Genomic DNA, 22814 nt, shown 5'->3' with positions numbered 1-22814 from the left:
GGACATGTATATTAATACCATGTGCACCCTCACAGGGAGCCCTGGCCTCATTCTCCAGCTGTGCTGTGCTGCCTTCAGGAAGGCGCAGGACATGCTCAGAAACCCACTCCCCTCTCCCGTCCCATCATCGTCCCATGAAATGTCACCAAACATTATGTGGCTTTGAATTCTTCAAGAGGCATCAAACATGTTATATCCTACGAACTAGAGACTGGTACTAATAACATTTAGTCGTTGTGTTTCCATTACCAACTTCAGACATTAGGCACTGTGGTTATCTTACGTTGGCCCTCACCTTAAGGCTCTGGTTCTAGATGGTTATGGCTGAAACACTCCCAAAAGGGACCTTTTTAACCAAAATTCAGACGGCCTGAAACTTACTCTCTTCTTGAGGGTTTTTTTTCAGTGTTACTATCCTCCAAATGAATTCCCTTGGAACTTAAGCCCCATCTATCATTTCTAGAGGGTTTTCTTTTGCAAATTACATTCCGCTTGTCTTCAATTCAATAAATTCAATAAAAGTTCAGACCAAATGCACACAAAGACAAAAAAGCAACACCTTGGGAGGTATGCCTTGTACTAAAAAAGAGACCAGCTAGGTCATTTTTTTTTTCTGCCAACAATACAGTTCTGCTACAGTGAGTTCTTTGTTTCCAACTAGAACAGCCAGTTCTACAGCAATTCCTACACACCCAAAAACTTTCTCCCATTCTTTGTTCTACTGCTGTCAGTGAATACCTTACACTACCAGGCAGAGCCGGTTCAGCCTCCTAGCAAGCTGGCAATAAGGAAAGACATTTCCTAGTTTGGCATTCCTTAAGGTACCTACTGTCAGCCTAATCTTGTAGAATTTTGAATTCTTCTTTTAACTATTTTCCTTGTTCAACCTCATAATATTCTCAGTCTGCTTTGGAGCATAGTGGTAATCCCTCATTCCATAAGAAGAAGCTTTCCACCCAGCTCCTTTCTCTACCCAGTATCTGTCACAGTTACTAGGGAATTTTACTAAATATATGCTCTCCACTCAAATCAGGAAAAATGCTTGTATCTGGGGAAGTGTTTGTGGTTCAATTCAAAGGGTAGGACCCTGGTACCATATGTGTATGTGGAACAAACAGTACCTCAACTGTGGCTGCACCTTACCATTGGCATATCTCGAAATACCAATTTTTTCTATCATAAAAGGAAGTTTGATCCCAAACCATGCAAAACATCAAAACACCCCTGGCCAAAAGCAACTGCCCACTTCACATACCTAGTAAGACATATTTGGTACATTTATTTCTTCACAGCTACATTTCTTGTCTTTCATCTTCCTGCCTTCATTACCAGACTTCCCCTCCACTTCTAAACTTGGTCTCTCTCATGGACTTTGGCTTGAACTAGCCCTTGGCAGGTACTTTTCCTTTCTCCATACAATCTGGGGACTGTGATTTTGAGAGGCAGTTTTCTAAATGAAACTGCACCAGTACTGACCTGGAATGGCAACAGACTGAATTTGACAAATGGAACAGTATTTGTTGATTAAAAAAAAAAACAAAGTAAAACAAAATAATAAAAACACCTGGGAAAGAGAGATAACACTTCTCCAAAACCACTATAGTAATGATTGTTGGCTCATTGATAAGGTTATCATGAAAGGCCACTTTTTAAAACCTTCTATGTTGTTTTAAAATATGAACATTTAGGGGCACCTGGGTGGCTCAGTTGGTTAAGCATCTGCCTTCGGCTCAGTTCATGATCCCAGGGTCCTGGGATCGAGCCCCACATCAGGCTCCCTGCTCAGCGGGGAGCCTGCTTCTCCCTCTGACCCTCTCCCCTCTCATGCTGTTTCTCTCTCTCTCAAATAAATAAATAAATAAAATCCTTAAAAAAATAAAATATGAACATTTAGTACTTTAAATAACAAGCACTCAAAAGCATTTTTAAAAATCATCTTGAGTATATATACAATAAGACCACTATAATTTAACATTGCAATTCTAATTTAATGATCTTACTCTTATTTCCTAAACTAATTTTAGTTGGGAACTTCTAAAAAAATAACTTAGGGAAGGTAATTTTATTTACTTATTTATTTTTAAATATTTTATTTATTTGTCAGAGAGAGAGGGAGAGAGAGAGAGATCATAAGCAGGGGGAGCGGCAGGCAGAGAGAGAAGCAGAAGCAGGCTCCCTGCTGAGCAAGTAGCCCAATGTGGGACTTGTGGGACTCCATCCCAGGAGCCTGGGATCATGACCTGAGCCAAAGGCAGACGCTTAACTGACTGAGCCACCCAGGCATCCTGGGAAGGTAATTTTAATAAGTCTGTTTAATATTAGTAGTTTCCTCGCATGAATTGATCCCAGTACTTTTGTTGAAAGGTAGGCCTGTTTTAATTAAATTATAAAATCCCAATGGAAAACCATTTTGACTTTCATTATTTTTCTTTGATATGTAAATTATACTAATTTACTTACTCTGAACAGAAAGGAGGTCACATTAAGATTGATTTTTTTTTTTAAGATTTTACTTATTTATTTGACAGAGACAGACACAGCTAGAGAGGGAACACAAGCAGGGGGAGTGGGAGAGGGAGAAGCAGACCCCGCGGAGCAGGGAGCCTGATGTGGGGCTCGATCCCTGGACCCTGGGATCATGACCTGAGCCGAAGGCCGAGGCTTAACAGACTGAGCCACCCAGGTGCCCCAAGATTGATTTTTAAAATGAAAAATAGGCCTTTAATCCATGAAAGTAGTATGGAAATGTTTACCTATTAATTCACTTATAGATATTAAATATATGCCAGCTGAATAATTCAACCAAATTTGGCTAATTCATGTCAGTAAAATATTCCTTTCTGTGACATATTTTAAATTAATAGGGGAAGTAAAAAGGAAAAACTAAATTAAAAATATGCATACACTAGACTCCTACTGTAACACTCTTTGCAAGAAAATAGGATTCAGGGTTATCTGTTCACATCTTAGAGTTTACCAAAAGGCATTTCATTACTAACAAATAAAAGCACCTTGACATGAGGTAGTTTTCCTTATGCAATGAGCACTGGTGTTTTCATTGTTTGTCACTCTTCCTAGAGTAATATATAAATTACTAGACAAGTCTGTCTTAACTTCTTTAGGGCCCCGAGCAAGAGTAAAAATGGTGGTGGGCCTAACAAGACTAAATATTTAACAGTTACAACCCAGACTAAGAAATCATTAAATAAAATAAATTCTATTTTCTTATCTTGATAAATATACACTGATAATATGCTAGAAGGCTAGGTTGAATTTAGAATTTCAGACTCTTTAGATTTCTGTCTGGCAACTTGGCACTGTATAAAGTGTTGCCCCTCCAGCCCCTGATCTGCTCCATTTCTCTCTTACTTCTAGTTTTATTCTGCATTGCAAGAAGCCTATCACTTACCAGCATGGACACTCCAGCGTGCATTTCCAAGCTCTGTTTACTTCCCCTCTCTTGGAGTTTGGCATACAGGTAGCACAGTCTACCCAAAGGATGGCCCTGAAAGTAATTTGGGGCTGTTTGGGCAGAGAATTCTGGAGATGATCTAGAAGGGGACCAAAGACTCTGAATAGTCCTACAACATAGATAACTTGCCTGTGGGGAGGGCCAGAGGAGGGACTCTTCTCACCCCTAGAAGACAGTCTGTAATGATAATTGAGGATGTAGAGTCACATTACTTATTAGCTAAGAGATCTTGAAGAAGTTATTCAATATCTCTTTAATTAGTCTGCTTAACTATAAATGGGAATTATCAGAGTACATACCTCAGAGGATTGTGGGCATTAAAGGATATATTTTTACACCATATGTACAGAAGGGTACCTGGCATACAGAAAATACTTCACAAATGTTAACTATTGTTATTCTTTTAATTCCAGAACCCAGAACCATGCCTGACACAAAGCTATAGATGTTTTAAGAAAATATGAATGAATAATGATTAAATGGATTAGAATAGTCTGTTTTCAATACCATTTTTAGTATTTGGTTAAATGACTATAAATTCCAGTTTGTATGATCTAAATAGAAAGCAATTTTAAAGTACAGATTGAGGGTAGAGGATCAGGATTATTTTTTATACTTAATTATCAACAATGCAAGTAATTATCACAGAAATTCAAAAGGAAAACAATTTTATAAAAGGTAGATTAAAAAAAATAAAATCTCTATTTTGATCTCTGCTAAAGATTTGCCTATAAAGCCAAGAAACTGCTCTCTGGAGTGGACTGAGAAAGCAGAAACAAGTGTATTTTATGGCATTAAAACTTTTATAGTAGAACTCACTTTTTTTTTTTAAAGGTTTTTTTTGTTGTTGTTTTTTTTAAGATTTTATTTATTTATTTGAGAGACAGAATGAGAGAGAGAGCACATGAGAGGGGGGAGGGTCAGAGGGAGAAGCAGACTCCCTGCTGAGCAGGGAGCCCAATGTGGGACTCGATCCCGGGACTCCAGGATCATGACCTGAGCTGAAGGCAGTCGCTCAACCAACTGAGCCACCCAGGCGCCCTAGTAGAACTCATTTTTAAAAGAAAACTTTATTTCTTCAAGTTCAAATTCGAATGAGGATTAGAGCTAAAGAGGCTTATTTGCTTAGATACCCAATTTTAAGCTAATCACTATTTTTTTTTAAAGATTTTATTTATTTATTTGACAGAGAGATAGACAGAAGAGCACAAGCAGAGGGAGTGGCAGAGGGAGAGGGAGAAGCAGGCTCTGCACTGAGCAGGGAACCCGATGCGGGACTCGATCCTGAGATCATGACCTGAGCCGAAGGCAGACGCTTAACCATCTGAGCCACCCAGGTGCCCTTAAGCTAATCACTATTATCCTCACCTCACTCAATGAGTCATTTATTTCAAATAGTTTATTAGGACCTACTGTATGCCAGGCATTGGAGACACAGAACCATCAGGAAGTTTCTCTCTCTTTCTCTCTTTTTTTTTTTTAAGATTTATTTATTTATTTAAGAGAGAGAGCGAGGAAGGGGGGCAGGGAAAGAGGGAGAGAGAGTCTTAAGCAGACTCCATGCTGAGTGTGGAGCCCGATGCGTGGCTGGATCTCAAGACCCTGAGATCAGGGCCCTGAGATCATGACAGGAGCTGAAACCAAAAGTCAGTTGCTCAACCAACTGCACCACTCTGGTGCCCTGCAGTTTCTCTCTTAAGAAGGTCATAGGTGGGTGTGATGGGACATGGGACATGAACAAGGATTCAGAGAGTTAGGCATGAGATGCTCTGGTAGGAATCTGTCTGCAATGTGGAACAGCCTGAAGACACTGGGAGCCATAGAAGGTTCTGAGTAGAAAGGAAAAATGTGGACAAAGATTTGAAATGCTGGAGATCAGTTAGGAAGCTCATAGAATGAAGGATATTTCAGGCTTTCCCTACTCTAGCAGCATTGTATTAAAAAGAGGAGATAAACTTGAGAAACCATTATGGACAAAGAATTGATGTTAAAAAAATAAAAATCTCCATTTTCCTTTAAACATCTTACCTAGTCTCACCCACTTATTTATCATCTTGTCACCCCTTCACTGCCTTACATCTCTTCTCTTCCTAGCCATAAGTGAGAATTTGATCACCTTTAATAGCAAAAGAGAAGAAAATTCCTATTATTGTTATCAACTTGGAAATCCTAACATATCTTTCCCCTCCTTTTTAGAGGAGCTGAACCATAGGAAAGATTGTGAAATGCCTTAAGTGGACCGTAGAAAGAAAAAATTAAAAATTTAATGTCATCTTATTAAAATAGCCTGATCTGACTCTCATATATAATAACAGCCTCTCTCAGTCTTTCTCTCTCTCAGGACAATTTCTCACTCTGCTCTATTTTTTCTTCTTTTTACCATATGTGTATATATATGACATATACATATCATATGTAATAAAATATGTATGTTATATTTTATATGTATAAAATATATATTTTATCATACATACGTTTATATATACACATAAGCACATGCATAATACATATATTTATCCTCTTCAATTAGAATGTAAGCATCATGACAGAAGGAATTTTGTTTTGCTCTCTACTGTATTCCTAGTGCTTGGGTAGAGCCTTTGATGTCTCAGCATCGAACTTCTCCCTGAAGGGACATAATCCCTTGTGTTCCTTGGATGGCCCCCTCAAAGAAGAGTGACAAGGATAAGAAGGGCATGCCCTTAATGAGAGGGTGACCAGGGAATACACTAAGGGCATTCAAAAGTGCATCCATGGAATGGACTTTAAGAACCATGCCCCTCAGGCACTCAAAGAGGGCCTGGAAATTTTCCATGAAGGAAAAGGGAACTCTAGATATGTGCATTGACACCAGGCTCAACAGAGCTCTCTGGGTCAAAGGAATAAGGAATGTCCTACACTGAATATGTATTTGGTTGTCCAGAACACATAAAGATGAAGATTCACCAAATAAGCTCTATATTTCTGGTTACCCATGTACCTGTCACAGCTTTCAAAAATCTATAGTCAATATGGATGAAAACTAACTGCTGACTGTCAAATAAAATTATAAAACTACCAAAAAAAAAAATCAACAGCAAAAACTTATGCCTGAAGAAAGCATCATAGTATATTCCCTCAGCCTAGTATATACTGGAAATGCTCTAAATAACCAATACTGCTAAACATGGCTAATCACTGCAAATATTTAACAGCCAAAGAATTACCTACTTTAGTAAAAATTCATGGAGACAAAATAATGTAAATATATTAAACAATATAAAGTATCAAGCTATAATAGAGTAGCTCCAAGCAGCTAGGAACGTCATAAGTCTTATGATGATCAGCAGTCTGACTCATATACTGTGATTTTGTCCCTTTGAACACTTTTGACTGAACAGGTAACCACATACTTAGTAGATCAGTCTCTTTTTCTTTCTCTCTCATAACCACAAGTCATACACATCTGTAACACATTGGAAATCCTGTGTGAGGCACAGTTACATTCCAGGTTACTCCCATAAAGCCACATGTCTTGTCTCCATTCTCACTATGACAGGAAACTAACCATAGTGAGGTATATTTAAGATGGGCTGAGAGCATTTGGGAGCTTCCACCGGAGGTATGCTTTGATCATGCCCCCAATTCTCAAATCAGTATATTCCCATCTGTAGTTATTCTGTGTCAGTAACATTGTTACAGGGTAGGACTCAGGAATCCCCACAGGAGTGTGTGAAGGTCCTCTTTCATGTGACAGTCACAGTGAATGTGTAACTTAGAGCAACATCCAGAAATTTTTCAAGAAGGTAAGAGGCAACATAACAGAGTTCAAATCTCATCTCTTCTACTTTCTAGCTAGGTGACTTTGAGCCAGTTATCTCCTCTGTGCTTCAGTTTTGTCATCTCTAAAACAGAGATGATAATTCTACCTATCTTATAGTATTAGTATGAAGATTAAATTAATGTGGTGCATCAGTTAGATCAGTGAACTGTATAGAATGAGAGCTACCCAAGTGTTTGTTACATGACATGAGCATTATACTTTCTTTTCACTACATATAGAAGTCACACTTACATGATTTCTTTAGGATATAATGGGGAAAGTGACATTTTTAGAGATTAACAATTAGGTCACTTACTTAAGCTCAGTAATTTAATTGTTCAATTTAATAAAATACAATATGAATCATCATAAAATATTATTTTTTCTATGGCTGCTTTTATTTTATAATCAATATACAGCTTCCAGAATGCATTTCATATATAACTGGAGAACATATATAGGGCTCAGCATTCTCATGCTGGCAAAACTCTAAATGTATAGATTTGGGCTACAACAGGGACTAGTTTTGAGGACCAAGAAGGACTTAAGCATATACAGTACAGGGTTGGTTATGAATATCGTTAGGTTATTTGATGAACATATAAAAAGACTATTTCCTTATGTCAGTTTGGTAAGGTAAGATTCAATAATATCACAAGTAACACCATTTTTATAGCAGTTACTCAATGAGACTCACCAAAGCAGCAAAAAGACATCATTTAAATGACAGACTGCTATACAACAGGCATTTTCAAGGGGGATGCTTTGAGCATCTTAGCTTATTAAGTACAGACAAGAGAAAGACTACATAACAAGGCAAATAGTTTATTACTTTTCAAGAAAACTGATGGTCCCTGTAGAGGATTGGCTCCTGTTTATTAGAGTCTAAAGAAACTTAGATCAAAGCAATACCCTCTGACACCCAGCTAGTGAAAAGTAAAATGACTGTGTGGGTGGTGGTGGTGGTGGTGGTGGTGAACAAAATGAGGAATTTAACACCCAACTGTTGATACCTGGATAGGTCAAATTTAACAGGCGTGGCAGAAAAGGCTCTAAACTGTTGAGCAACAAAGACCAGGTTATCTCAAACACTTTGTTTTCAGGAAGGTTCATTCAAAATGGGGAATAGGAAGATTGAAAAGGCAATATACTGTTGCTATATCATATTTCTCATGCCTCATAAAAATATGGGAATGAAAACTGATTATCGTATATATCTTGTTATTGCCTATATTAAAACCTATTCAAAGATAACCCTTACTCTCCTAAATAATACCTCCCAACTCCTCTTTGTTCATTAAAATTATTAACTAATTTTGTTTTTGGTCTAATTAAGGCTTAATTAGCTTACCAGTTGTATATGTTCATGAATAAATAATTTATCTTTAAAACTTAAACATACATTGGAAAAAATTATCAGCTGGTACAATTATTTCTTTTATACCTGGTCGGTCTTAATTTTTTTAAAATATTTATTTGTTTATTTGAGAGAGCGAGCAAGTGGGGAGGAGGGGCATAGGAAGAGGGAGAGAATCCTCAGGCAGACTCCCTGTTTGAGCACAGAGCCCAACAGGGGGCTCCATCCCAGACCCTGAGATCATGACCTGAGCTGAAACCAATACCTGGATGCTCAACTGACTGAGCTACCCAGGTGCCCTGGTCAGTCCTACTTTTTTTTTTTTTTTAAGATTTTATTTATTTATTTGCCAGAGAGAGAAAGAGACAGAGAGAGAACAAGCAGAGGGAGCTGCAGAGAGAGGGAGAAGCAGGCTCCCCACTGAGCAGAAAGCCTGATGTGGGGCTTGATCCCAGGACCCTGGGATCATGACCTGAGCCGAAGGCAGACGCTTAACCGACTGAGCCACCCAGGCACCCCTGGTCAGTCCTACTTTTTAGAGTCCTGTATATATGTTTCTACCACTTGAAGATATGGTATACTTTGAAAAAAAAAAAAAAAGAGGTTACAAGATTCACTCAACTTTTATCAAATGTGAATGGACAAAAAATTAACAGCAAAATGGGCTTATTAGGCAATTTTTTGATGTTTATACTAAATATAGAAATACCTTTATTTTTCTTCTGGAAGAAGGTTCTGTTATTATCTAATAAATACAGTGGGACTTGATTCTTCAGTTCATCTGTTTGTTATAAAGATTAGAGAGGTTGAGAGAAAATAAATGAAGCCCTGTCTTGGAATGAACAGAGAATCAATGTGATGACAAAACTGAGAAGAAATGTACTTATTCTTTCATTCATTCAACAAATATGTATTGAGCATCTTTTACATAACTGGCATTTCCATAACTAAAACGAGAGCAAAGTATCTTCCCTTATAAGCTATAATGTAGTTGCTGGGTTGGGAGCAAGAGAGAAAGACAGTAGACAAATACATAATATATCAGGGATGCTACTATATATATATAAAGATCCAGGGTAAGGCACTAGATAGTGTTGATAAGGAGGACAGAGAGGGCCTCTTTGATAAGAGGATATTTGAGTAGACATCTGGAAGAACTAAGGGAGAGGGAATCAGAAATATATCTCATGGGAACACATTCCAGGCAGAGAAATAGTGAGTTCAAGATTGGAGGTAGCATCATGCATCATACATCCAAGATATAGCAAGGATCAGTGTTGTTGGAACAGAGTGAGAGAGGAAAAGAGAATAAGGAGGTGAGGTCAGGAAGTCATCAGGATCTTGGAAGCCATGTAAAGACTTGGCCTTCAATTTGAGATAGATGAGAAGAAACCATGTAGAGCTCTGAGGGGAGGAGTGATAGAATCCGAGGCACATTTTAAAAAGGTAAGTCTGGCTGCACCGTGAAGCAGAGAAGACTGTTTAGTAGGCGTTCAATAGTTCAAGCAAAAAATGGCATGGACCAGAGTGGTGACTGTGGAATGTGAGAGAAACAGAAATCAAGGATGCCACCAAAGTGTTACCCTGTACTACTGGAAGTGTGGCTGATCACTTAGTGAGATGAGGAAGAGTATGAAAGAAGCAAGCTTGGGGGAGAAAACTGGATGTTTGGTTTTGAATACATTAGGTTGATTTTGCCTTTAGACATACAGTGGAGATGCCCAATAGGTAGTTTGCTATCCCCTCTGGAGATCAGAGAAGAGGTCAGGACTGGAGTTGTCAGCATACAAGTGGTATTTAAGACCCAAAACTGCATTAGTCCATCTGAAGACTCAGTATATACCCAGAAAAGAAAGTTTGAGGACTGAGTCCTCAGCCACTTTGACATTTAGAGTTGGGACAGGAGGAAGAACCAACATCAGAGAGAGAGAAGGAGCTTAAACCAAGAGAATGTGGGTTCAGGAAGTCAAGGAAAGAAGTGTTTTGAAGGAGAGAGTGGTCAACAGTGTCAACTTGCTGACATTGATAGGCCAGCGGGATGAAAACTATAAACGGGCTATCCGCTGTGGCAATAGGGAGGGCACTGTGATCTTAACAGGACGGTATAACTGCAGAGGTGATTAACACAAGCCTGACTGCAATGGATTCAAAGAGAAGGTGAGGAGAATTGGAGACAGCAAGAATGGACAACTCTTTCAAGGATTTTTGCTAAAAAGGAAACTGAGAAATAGAAGATGAGAGATATTACAACATGTATGGGTATGCATATGCTATAGATGATCCAGTAGAGAGGAGAAAAACTGACGATTCCAGAGACAGGGGGAACAATCCTTAAAACTGAAACCCAAAACAAGTTATACCTATGATTCCACTGGGATAAAATAACTGACGTTCGTTTGGGGAAGTAGATTTATTCATGCTATTTTTTCTTTTTCATATACATGCATACCAAAAAGCTGTTACATATGCACAGTTTTAAGAGAAATATTTTTAATGCAGCCATAACAGAATCATTGAAAAGTAAATGGTTGAAACTATCTTTGTCTTTGCTTCCTCCCTCACTTCTGCATTTCTTCCTTTAAGCATAGTAAACACTCCTGTAGTCCTAAATTTCAACTCAAAAATTCATGCTGTGAGACAAATGATAGTGTGTCTCCTCCAGTGATTTACTGAAATATTTTAGGATAAAATGATATGAAATTTGCTTCAAAATAATCTTATTGGGGGAAGGACATGAAATGAGTAGGGGAAGAGATGAAAAAAGTTGGCCCTGAGTTGATAGTTGATGAAGCCTGGTGATGGGTGATTCCTTATACCATTTTCTCTAATTCTGTATGTGTTTGAAAATTTCCAAATATAAAGTTAAAAATTAAAAGAAACCTACTGTCAATACCATACTTAATCCAAAGAAATCCATTACATGGTGAAATTTCTGATAATTCGTTAACAGGTGAAGGAGCTATTTGAGGACACAGGAATTTTTCCAAATCATAATCAGTTCTTTTGCTTTCATATACAGCACAAAGACGTTTCATATACAGCACAAACTTTTTTTTTATCATAAAGTGTCTCAGTTGCTTTAAGATAGAATTAATTTGGACGCTTATTATACAAATATTTTGGAAGACTGGACTTCTAAAAATGAAGCCTTGATTCTCTTAAAAATCCTCTTAACTTTAGGTAAGCATAAAGAAATCTAAGAACACTTGTGATATGAAATATGTTCTGAGGTAAAATAATATTACAGTTACAAAACAATGCTAATCTAGCTGATTGTTATTTAAAAGAATAAATAGTTGATTATGCACAGAAGGTGAAATTTCATTGCAATAAATAGTTAACACTTTTTAAAAAAAATAAATGGTAATTTCTGAAATTTGTCACTCTTATATTGCTATATAAAAATTTAGGTAAAAAAAGATTTTTAACCTTTCAAAGTGAGCAAATGTAGAAACAATAGTGTTGCTACATTAACTCTTCAAATATTAACCACTAAGTATTCTTTAGTGTTTTCCAGTTACTCATTAACCATTTTATACTGTTATTGTTTCTCCAGTTGTCGGTGATTTCCACCAGGGAAAGTTGAAAAACATTTTTCTAGATCAGAAAAATGGTCAGATTTATTAACAGCATCCCCCTTGCTCACCATATATTCATTATTAAAAGTCCACTATGTATTTGGGACCTATAAATCCTACTTCAAAAATTAAACCCAAAGTTATGTTGTTGCGCAGTTTATGGTTCCTTGTGTTGAGGACTTTATTGCCCTCAACATTTCCTTGGTGTAAACTACTGAGCAAGGGAACAAGATTTCTTTTGTAACTGATACCTAAATTTCTATTCAGCTTTAAGCATCTAATTTGCACTGTGAAGACATATAATTTGAGACTTGTAGCTATATCATGAAAGTACAACAGTTTATGCTGATCTCTAATTTTCTGAGTTGTACTGGCTATAATTTAAATTTTTTGCATGATTTTAACTGCAACGCAAACAAGTATACATCAGAAACCTTTGTATATTGACAGAGACTGGGAAAAGGATGCCTTGTTCGGATTTCAGATAAGCATTCCCTTTTCACAACTGCAGGTGCAAGGGAGCCCATTCATAGTATTTGCTTAAAACCAGTTATAGTCACTGGATGGAAATACAATGCTATTACATGAGAACTTTACTGATCTTTACAAGCTCAATGAATATTTTTAAAGTACTGTTATTAGTAGTAAATTCTAGAGGCAAGTAGCACTTTTTTGTCTATGTACTGGGGACAAAATATACTCTATTGACACAATCTTGGTCACTTTACTCTTGTGTGTGTATGTGTGCATGTTTACTAAATCTAGAAAAATACTTCATCACATATTAACACTAGACAGAATTATACTCAGTGGAAAATCTGCTGCAATCAATGCATAGTTCCACTGAAGAGATAATTGATAATGAATGTTACTATTTCCTTTGCCTTCAAATTTCACGTATTTTGAAATAAACATATAAGCCAAAAAATAACTACAAGATAAAAAATTTAATTGCTCTCATTTCACATAACTGGGTAACTCTCCTTTGAAACAAACATTAGACAACTATATGTGCACAAATGAGTGAAACTAGCTGGATGTTTCCATGTTAAACTCTTATTTATAAGATTATGACTTGATCGTTTTTATTAGCTTCAGGCAGAAACATGCCACATCAATTGAAAGCATAAGAGAAAATTTTAGTCTACAAAACAATTACAACTCTACTTCAACAGGAGAGGTCAGAGAAAGGTGCTAACAGAATTTAAGGGCTTGATGACCAAACACAGATAAAGCAATTTAAAAAAAGAAAAAATTGGCAATAATCATTGTATTGGCAAAAATAAATGTTTGGCCTGTGTTTAAAACCAAGAAGAACTCATCGCAAATTGATGATTACTACTATTACTTACTGTACGTTTTACTGTTTGCTAACAATCCAGTACAACCACCTTAAATTTGCACGTAATTCAAAAGTGCCAACACACCTTTTCATGCACTATTTGACCTGAGCTTTTCTTGTGATTTAGGATGGGAGATATTGTCCTCATTTGTAAAATAAGGACAATATACATTATAAAGAAGTATCCTTTCCAAATCAAGGCAATTCTGATAGAAGTGGCTTGCCTGGATTGAAAGCTGTCAATCCTGGTCTAGGTTTCTATCTCAGGGTCTTATTCTCAGGGGCTTGATGTGACTGAGGGATTAATTAGCTAGGACTTTTTTTTTTTTTGAAGCTGAAAAAGTGGTGACTTAAAGAATATTTTGCAAGTGTGTTTAATTCATTCAAGCTGAGCCCTATGATAGAAGAAACTTGTATACAGCCATCCTCTTCTTTCATGGACTCAAAACCAGAAAACTCACTCCCATTATTCCAATGTACCCTCAGCCTTGAATCAAATACTAGTGGTAGGTGGATCCACACGCAGAAAGATGGGGGGGGGGGGCATCCTCAAAGATGCCTTCAAGGAGGATGCCTTCAAGGATGGAGCAGAACCCCTAAATTGGCTTATGTAAATATGAGCTTCCACTCTTCCAAACTTCCATTCTATTACTGCTTCCCCCAAACCCGGGAGCAACACACATAGTCTCCTCGTACAATTAGTTATTGCTGTCACTCCGGGGCGGAAATACTTGACACCTGGCCTCCCTCGGGACGCCTGAATGGAGGACGCTGCCACACACCCGCCCTTCAGAAGTTCTCAGGGCAGTTGGAGGCTGACATTGGGCCACTTACCTGGCCAGGATGTTCTTCGTCACAGCCCAAGACCTTTGAGGAAGAGAAGAAAACAAAAGAAAACAGAACAACTTACCACTCTGACCCAGTCCAAGAACAACTAAAAACACCCAGGCCGCCCGAAGGACCGGGGCAGGACCAGGCCGGCAGTTTTGCAGGCAGACAAATGCGGCAGTAAAAAAAGCCAGGGCGGAGCGGCACATAATGCAAAGCAGCCCGCACCGCGCCCGCCGCCTGGCTGCTATCCGGCTGCGCGCTGGCGACTCCCGGGCGCACCTCGGGGCCCGCGGGCCAAGTGTCGCTAGGACGTTGCCCGCAGGCCCAGCAGGCGGACCCTGCGGCTCGGAGCAAGCAGTGCAGGTACGCTGGCCCGGACACCGCTTGGCATCTCAGGGTCCCCGAGGCCCTGCCAGCTCGGCTCAGCGGGTCCCGCGGTCTCCGCGAGAAGCACCTCCTCTGACGGTCAATGGCCCGGGGCGGCGACGCGAGCGAAGGCTCCGCAGCCCGCTCTGGGACAAAGAAAAGAGCTTTTGTTTCTCTCCAGCCGATGGGGCTTCTGCTGCATAAATCAGCTTAGTGAACAGCCAAACAGAATCAAACCCAAACAAAGCCCGAAGCCTGGGGGAAAAACCAGCCTAAAGTACTATCACTGGGTGATGCTACATCTGTGGGAGGGGACGCCGGCGAGGCCGAAGGGGAAAAAAGTCGATGGCGCATCAATCAGCGCGAGCTTCTTCCACAGGTGGGCAGGGAGGCCAATTCCACTTAGTTACAGCTTTGCAGCCTCGTCAGCTGAGCAACGGGCAAAGTCAAAACGGCAATGTCCTGGCTGGCGAGGGAGGAAGCGCGGGGTGCCAGCAGGCGGGGGAAACGGCTCCGGCAGCACCCTAGAAGTCCCCGCCGGCGTCCGCGGACACAGAGCGAGGCATAGCAGCTCCCCGCTTGGCCGGGAGTGGAGCGCACGGCCGCTAGTACAGGAGGGGAGGTTCCGCGAGGGTGCAGTAGCCCGGCCTCGCGGGGCGGGAGCTTCGTGCCCTCGTCCTTCTGGCCCCCAGTGTGCGGCTCAGGAGTCCCGCCGTCCAGAACCCGGGCAGCTGGCGCACTCTGCGGTGCACCCCGCGAGGAGGCGAGGCTGGCGAGGGGCGGGGGAGCAGTGGTCCTGCTCCGGCCCCGGGGTAGGGGGGCTCCCGAAGTGCGGATAGCCGGGCGCGCTCGGGGCCGCGAGTTGCTAGGAAACCGCCCCACGCTACCCAGCGTCTCGCCCCGGCCGCCTGCAGGCGCAGCGGCGGCTCCGGCGGCAGCAGCAGCAGCAGCAGCAGCAGCAGCAAGAGCTCGGAGCAGCGTGGGCGGGACATTGGTGAGGCATGAAGTCACCGCGGCCCACACTCGCTCTTTGTTTTGCTCACTCCAGCTCTTTTTCTCCCCCTTGGCTCTGATAGTTGTCATGCCCACCGTTCACAAGAGCTCCCGATGCGTAGCTGCGCAACAAGAATCGCTCCCCCTGTTCCCTTTCCCCCTCCTCGCCGAATCCCTACAGCCCAACGCTCCCCTAGCCGGTACAGAGACTAGCTCAGGACTAATGGCAGCTGCGCACAAACCCCAGCCTCTCACCCGGGCACTCTGCGCTCCTTTGTTCGGAGAGACTCACTGCCCGGCAGCTGCAGCATACAAAGCAGCGCATGGGGGCCTCTCCCCGCCCCCAACACACTCCGTTCCGCGGGTGCACACTGCCAACTTTGCTTGTAGATTTAGGAGCTCACCCTTTACCCCACCCCATGACCGTCCGGCATCTCCCCAACACTTGGAGAATTGGTCCAGTCCGCAGAGGCCGTACCCGGAGCTGCTAGCTGAAATTCTCGCGCCTCCTTCTCCTCTCCGAGTCTCAACCCTGGGCGGGACAGCCTTGTTCTTCCCAGGGTCTGGTGGTGGCTCTGGGTTTTGCTAGTGACAGTGGGTCTTTTGACCTTAAGCGTCACCTTTCCAATAAACGGAACAAAGAAGTTACAAAGTGCGGCGAAGCAGGAGAGAGAAGCAAGGGAGAGGACGAGAGAGGGCGTTTCTGCCTGCTTGCAGCTCAGAAATTTAGGCGCAAAAAGGGAACGGGTATTAAGCTGGGCAACTGTCTGAGAAGCCCCGCACCTCCTGGGATCCTGTCACTACCACTCTAGGCCCAGTCCCCCGGATTGAAAACAAGGCACTGTTTCCAGTCTGAGACACGGTGATGGTTTTCTTTTTCCTCTAGGGGCAGGAGTGATTCCCTGTGGTAAAGTCTGACCTCTCATTTTTCCACTAGCAGCCTGCCCGAAGTCTTTCATAGGGCACCCGCCTCTTACAGGCATCAGACCAGTCCAGCCAGGTCAAGGTGAAATATGCGGGAGTTTCCCCTCCTTCTTATTTAATAGTTTCCATCTCCATATTTGGAGTAAAAAAACAAGTAGGAGGCTTTCTCTGTCTCTTTCTCTCTCTCTCTTTTTTTTTCTGTTTTCTAATTGTTAACTGAGTGAATGGAAAGTACCTGGTTAATAAGCCACAACATTGAAAACTCCCCCTTTTCAGGTGTGGACTGCGCATTGGGACCCACAGAATTAGGTAAGCAAAGCAAGAACCCAGCTGGAAAATTACAAGTGCCCTACATCTACAAAGCAGGCCCTTTTGAGAGACCAAATGAATGTTCCAAACCTGAAAAACTGATACTTTTAAACACAATTCACTATAGGCAATGTACTCTAAACAGATAATTAAATCTAGCTCAGCTTCTTAACTCTTTTCTTTCTTTGGTTCCAAGTTTGAACAGTTCTAGTTTTGCTTTAGGTGGTCTTAAAGGAACAGCCTGGAAAGTGGCTGGGTTGGGGAGGAAGACTTTAAATTTGAACACAAAAGGAGCATATTCACGTTCTCATTAGTCACTCTTCAATGGGGGAACATGTGTATTTTCCAGAGATTATTTCACAGTCTTAAGGAATATAGCCACTATTGAGACAGGGTAGTGCTACAATGAAGGAAAAAAGTCAATTCATAATCCCTATAAGGACATGTCTGTAAGTGCACTCTACACTGTAAGGTGACCAATACATCAGAGTTTCATGACATATTTAAAAATCTAACTCTCAGTGTTTTAAATGTAAATGGCAATTATAGTATTAAATAAAATGTAACTTTATGTAACTAATAATGGATGGAGTTTTGTGATATGGAACAGGTATACACTAATTTTTAACTCTATATATATCTTCTTTGACTTACGATGGGGTTGTAAATCCATCATAAGTTGAAAACACTGTAAGTTGGAAATGCACTTAATACGCCTAACCTACTGAACATCGTAGCTTGGCCTAGCCTACCTTAAACTCGCTCAGAACACTTACATTAGCCTGCCTTTGGGCAGTATCATCTAACACAAAGTCTATTTTATAATGAAGTAATGAAATCTATTGAATACTGTATTGAAAGTGAAAAACAGAATGTATGTGTACAGAATGGTTGCGTGTGTATTGGCTGCTTACCCTTGTGATAGCATGGCTGAAGGGAAACAGTGGCTAGCTGGGGCTGTCCAGCATGAGAGGTAGGTATTCTACCACACGTCACTAGCCTGGGAAAAGATCAAAATTTAAATACAATTTCTACTGAACTCATATCACTTTTGCACCATTGTAAAGGCAGAAAATTGTGAGTCAAACTGTCATTAAGTCGGGGACTGCCTGTATTGTTGGATGTCTCTATATTCTATATATTCTCCGTACTAGCCCAAAACAACTGTGTAGCAAGAGGAATAAAACAGTTTGTAAATCTGTTGCAGGAAATTTTGGAGCCCTTTAAAAAGAAAGACTTCCATGTTTTGTTATATGAAACCAATGCAAATATGTATCAGGATGCCAGTTTTATGGAGTTGTTGAAGAATAATTACAGTACCATTTATCACCGCTTCCCAGTTGTAAAGAGGTTATAATTCTCATTATCAAAATAAACTAAGACAGTATCCCAGTTGAGACTGTGATCCTGGCAAGTTATTTACAAACAAGTTATCTGTACATTTTGGGTTGTAAAGATAAAAGTGAATTCTCCTGAGCTCTGCAAGTCATCTGTGGGGTTTCTTTCAGTAAATAAAATTAGGGCCCAGGAACAAAGTTGGCTTTTTTCCAATAAGTGTCATTGGTCACCACAAATCATCCTTTTTTCTATAAGAAAATATATAAGATACTGTGAAGAAATATGGTGTTGTTATCTTCATCATATTACCTGAAGAATTCTAACAGAGAAAAAAATGTTCCAAAAGATGATTAGTTGATTAATTCCTGTTTCTATGATGTTCTGCTGTCTTGCTTTTAAATTCCTGACAGCTAATTTTTCATCATTTGTGGCAATGAGAGCAAATGAAATTCACAGATAGTCTAAAAATAACATTTTAGCTATTCATTCCAGTCTTCCTATCTTCAGATTCTTTTAGTTGCTAATAAGTCATAAAATTAGATGAATTAAGTTTCTTCCCTACTCCTTTGATTTCTCCTTAACCTTGATTTCTTGCTAACTCAGTTTATGGTGAGAAATGAATAGGCTATAGATGGATAGCAGCAGTGAGAGAGACATATGAGAGACTGCTCCTTTTAGTGTGTATTCCGCCTTTAACTAGATTTTGTTCAAATTATTGACCTCATGGATACAGTTAAAACCATACATACATTTTAGTATTATATCTTTCTGAAGTTAGGATCAGACATTCAGTAGGTTGTAAGCAGATGTTCACAAGTTGTCTATAATCTTTCCTCATCTACAGCTCTAAGGAGATGATGAATAATCCAGTAAGTGGGATTTATTATTGTGACCATGACTTCTAGCTTCTTCCAGTGATAAAGAACATAAGCCACTGGAAGGTAGTTTTCACTGAAATAGAACATAAGGTAGTGTTCTTCATACTGTGGACTGAAGACTGCCTACAGTCTAACCATCTGTTGAGTGATTTCTTAGCTCTATTCCAGGAGATTATGAATTCATAGATATGGTGTGGTATCCAGCAGTATTTATAAGATCCTTAAATGTTTCCTTAAGTACTGAGGTTCAAGAACCCCTACCATAATAGATTAATACAGAAACTCCTCAAAGGCCTCTAGTGTGCTTATTGACAAACTCCAGCACAAGATGCAAAGTCAAAAAAAAAATGAATTGCTGGAGCCAAAGTATCTTCTCAAGGTATGCTACGAATGATTAATTCTGTGAGATGTTTTTGGAAACAGACTTCCATGACTAAGTTTGGGAAATGCTGGGTTAAAGTTAAGTAAAATCCTTTACTGGAGGATTTTCCCAAAACTTATACAGGCTACATGCAACTGGATTCTCCAAAGGAAGAACCCTTTTTCAGAGAAATTTCCATAAAGCACACTGCTAAATGAATCCAATTTTATGAAAGTGGAAACTAAGAACCAGATTGGTGAGGAGACTGACCTTACTTCTTCAAGAGAATTATTGAGCAGACATAACTCAGAGCTCTGAGTCTTGTCCACTACCTCATATCAGTGATGACTTTTGGTTTCAAGTAACAGAGTCAGACTGCGACTGCCCTAAGTGAAAAGGGAAATTATTGGAAGGAAATTGGGAGCTCACAGAATCAGTAGGAGGCTGAGAGACCAGGAATGAACAAGGTCAAAAACCAAGGGAGGCATAAGCAAGGGTAGTAGGCATCCAGCAAACAAGAATCCTTTTCTAATCATCCCTTCATCTTTGTACCACTTGATCAAGATTCAGAATCCTGGCTGGAAATGTCGAATTTTCAGAACTTTAGTCACATGACAGTCCCCTGGCCTTTTGGGGGTAGAGGGAGAGGAGGAGGAGCTCTTTCCTTTGGCTTCCTCAGTGGAAAATATAATACTCTTTCCCAACAAGATGACACAAAATCGCATAGGTTGATGAAGGAAGCCCCGTAAAGTGGCAAATGCTCATCACTCAGATACCCTGCTTTGCATTACAGTTGGATTTGGGGTCACAATGCAGCTTTAATTTAACTTACCTGCCTACTAACTGATACTTTTGTTAGTAATATTAGTTATCTTCATGGGTACTTTTTTTTTTTTAAAGATTTTATTTATTTATTCATGAGAGATAGAGAGAGAGAGAGGCAGAGGCAGAGGGAGAAGCAGGCTCCCCGCGGAGCAGGGAGCCCGATGTGGGACTCGATCCCAGGACCCTGGGATCATGACCTGAGCCGAAGGCAGACGCTTAACCGACTGAGCCACCCAGGCATCCCTGTTATCTTTCTTTAAGCTGCAGTTGCCCACAGTGATAACTTTATTCAAATCTATTCTTCATTGGCCGCCTTTTCTTCCTTCATTTCCTTACTGTTCCCTAGCATTTCCTTGTCTCAGGGTCCTCTTTTGGAGGAACCTAACTAAGACAAATAATAAATGAGCCCAGAAACCACACTCTCTGGAGTCCTCCACGTGTGAATTTGAATTTTATTCTTGTCTAGCTATTAGGCAACCCACAGAATAAAAAGTACAGGAGCTTTGGAGCCTGAAAAAAACTGTTTGAATCTGTTACTTAACAGCTGTAGAACCATAGGCAAATTAATTACCTTCTCTGAGCCTCAGTTTATTCACTTACGCACAACAAAATTAAAGTAACTACCAAAATTGCAAATTAAAACAATGAGATACCAGTGTACTTCTATTGGAATGGCCAAAATCCAAACACTGACAACTGGTGAGGATATGGAGCAGGGGGAAACCTCATTCATTGCTGGCATGGAGTGCAAGAGGTACAACCACTTTGGGAGAGTTTCCTGGATTCTTACAGAACTAAACTAAACACTCTTACCATATAATCCAGCAATTGCGCTCCTTGGTATTTACCTAAAGAAGCTGAAAATTTATGTCTACACAAAAACCTGTACATGGATGTATTTAGCAGTTTTAGTCATAATTGCCAACACTTGCAAGTAATCAAAATGTTCTTTCATAGGTGAAGGGATAAATAAACTGTGGTATATCCAGACAATGAAATATTATTCAGTATTAAAAAAAATGAGCTATCATGCCATGAAAAGGTATGAAAGAACCTTTAATGTATATTGTTAAATAAAATAAGCCAATGTGGAAAGTCTACATAATGTATGATTCCAACTATATGACATTCTGGAAAGGCAGAAGTGTGGAAATAGTAAAAAGATGGTTGCTAGGGTAAGGGGGGAGGGAACAATAAATTGATGGAGCACAGGGGATTTTTAGGGAAGTTACCCAACTCCATATAATACTACAATGGTGGATACATATCATTGTACGTTTGTCAAAACCCATAGAATGTACAACATAGGGGCGCCTGGGTGGCTCAGTCGTTAAGCGTCTGCCTTCGGCTCAGGTCATGATCCCAGGGTCCTGGGATCAAGCCCTGCATCAGGCTCCCTGCTCCGCGGGGAGCCTGCTTCTCCCTCTCCCACTTCCCCTGCTTGTGTTCCCTCTCTCACTGTGTCTCTCTCTGTCAAATAAATAAATAAAATCTTAGAAAAAAAAATTAAAAAAAAAAAAAGAATGTACAACATAGAGAGTGAACCCTAATGTAAACTACGAACTTTGGGTGATAATGATGTGTCAGTATAGGTTCAGTCATTGTTTCAAGTGTACCGCTGTGATATGGGATGTTGACAGGGGGGAAGGCTATGTTAAGAGGCGTATGGGAACCCTCTATACTTTCCATTCAATTTTGCTGTGAACTTCAAACTACTTTAAAAAGTAAAGTTTAGGGGCACCTGGGTGGCCTAGTTGGTTAAGCGCCGGACTCTTACTTTCAGCTCAGGTCATGATCTCAGGGTCATGGGATTGAGCCCAGCGTTGGGCTCCGCATTCATCAGGGAGTCTGCTTCTGCCTCTCCCTCTGCCCCTCCCCCTGTTCTTTCTTTCTTTCTCTCTCTCTCTCAAATAAATAAATCTTTAAAAAAATAAAAAGTAAAGTTTATGTAACACACACACACACAAAACTACCAAATAAGATTATTGTGAGAATCAAAGGAGAGATCATGTATGAAACATGTTAGAATTCATCATATATTCTCCAAACAGTTTTTGCAATGGCAATTTAGACTATTTAAATTTCACAAGATAAACAACATTGAAAATACATAAATACTTTTTTCAAGACTTGCATATTGTCATAAAAATACCATCAAATATTTTTGGTTTTGATGAATACATAACTTTCCTTTTCTGGTAACTATACAATTCTTTACCCACATTAGTAGATATAGTGAGCATGACTTAATATAGATGCCTGTGATCCTAGCATTCTTTATGACGGTCTAGTTTTACGTCTCCTTAATCAAGCAAAATTGTTCTGCAATCTTTTCAGCCTGAAGTCATCCTTGTACAGTTTGGCATAAAACTATATGAAAGCCTCACTTATTTGTACATGACAGGGACAATATACTTAACTGCCTTTTATTTAAAATC

At 40.1% G+C, this 22814-nt stretch overlaps 1 protein-coding gene across 1 annotated transcript in view; it reads right to left on the bottom strand.

Moving 5' to 3' along the window:
• The window catches only part of ITGB8 (integrin subunit beta 8), a 73572-nt gene extending 58417 nt beyond the window's left edge, over positions 1-15155 (bottom strand). The window contains exon 1 of the mRNA XM_021689757.2: positions 14462-15155. Coding sequence (XP_021545432.1) covers positions 14462-14588 — 127 coding nt within the window. The 5' untranslated portion in view covers positions 14589-15155. The remainder of the gene's footprint in view (positions 1-14461) is intronic.
• Between the last annotated feature and the right edge of the window lie 7659 nt (positions 15156-22814).

Source organism: Neomonachus schauinslandi, chromosome 12 (assembly GCF_002201575.2).
Source record: "Neomonachus schauinslandi chromosome 12, ASM220157v2, whole genome shotgun sequence".
NCBI lineage: Eukaryota > Metazoa > Chordata > Mammalia > Carnivora > Phocidae > Neomonachus > Neomonachus schauinslandi.
The sequence above is the reverse complement of the archived record's forward strand: the minus strand, read 5'-3'. Positions and strand labels throughout refer to the sequence as shown.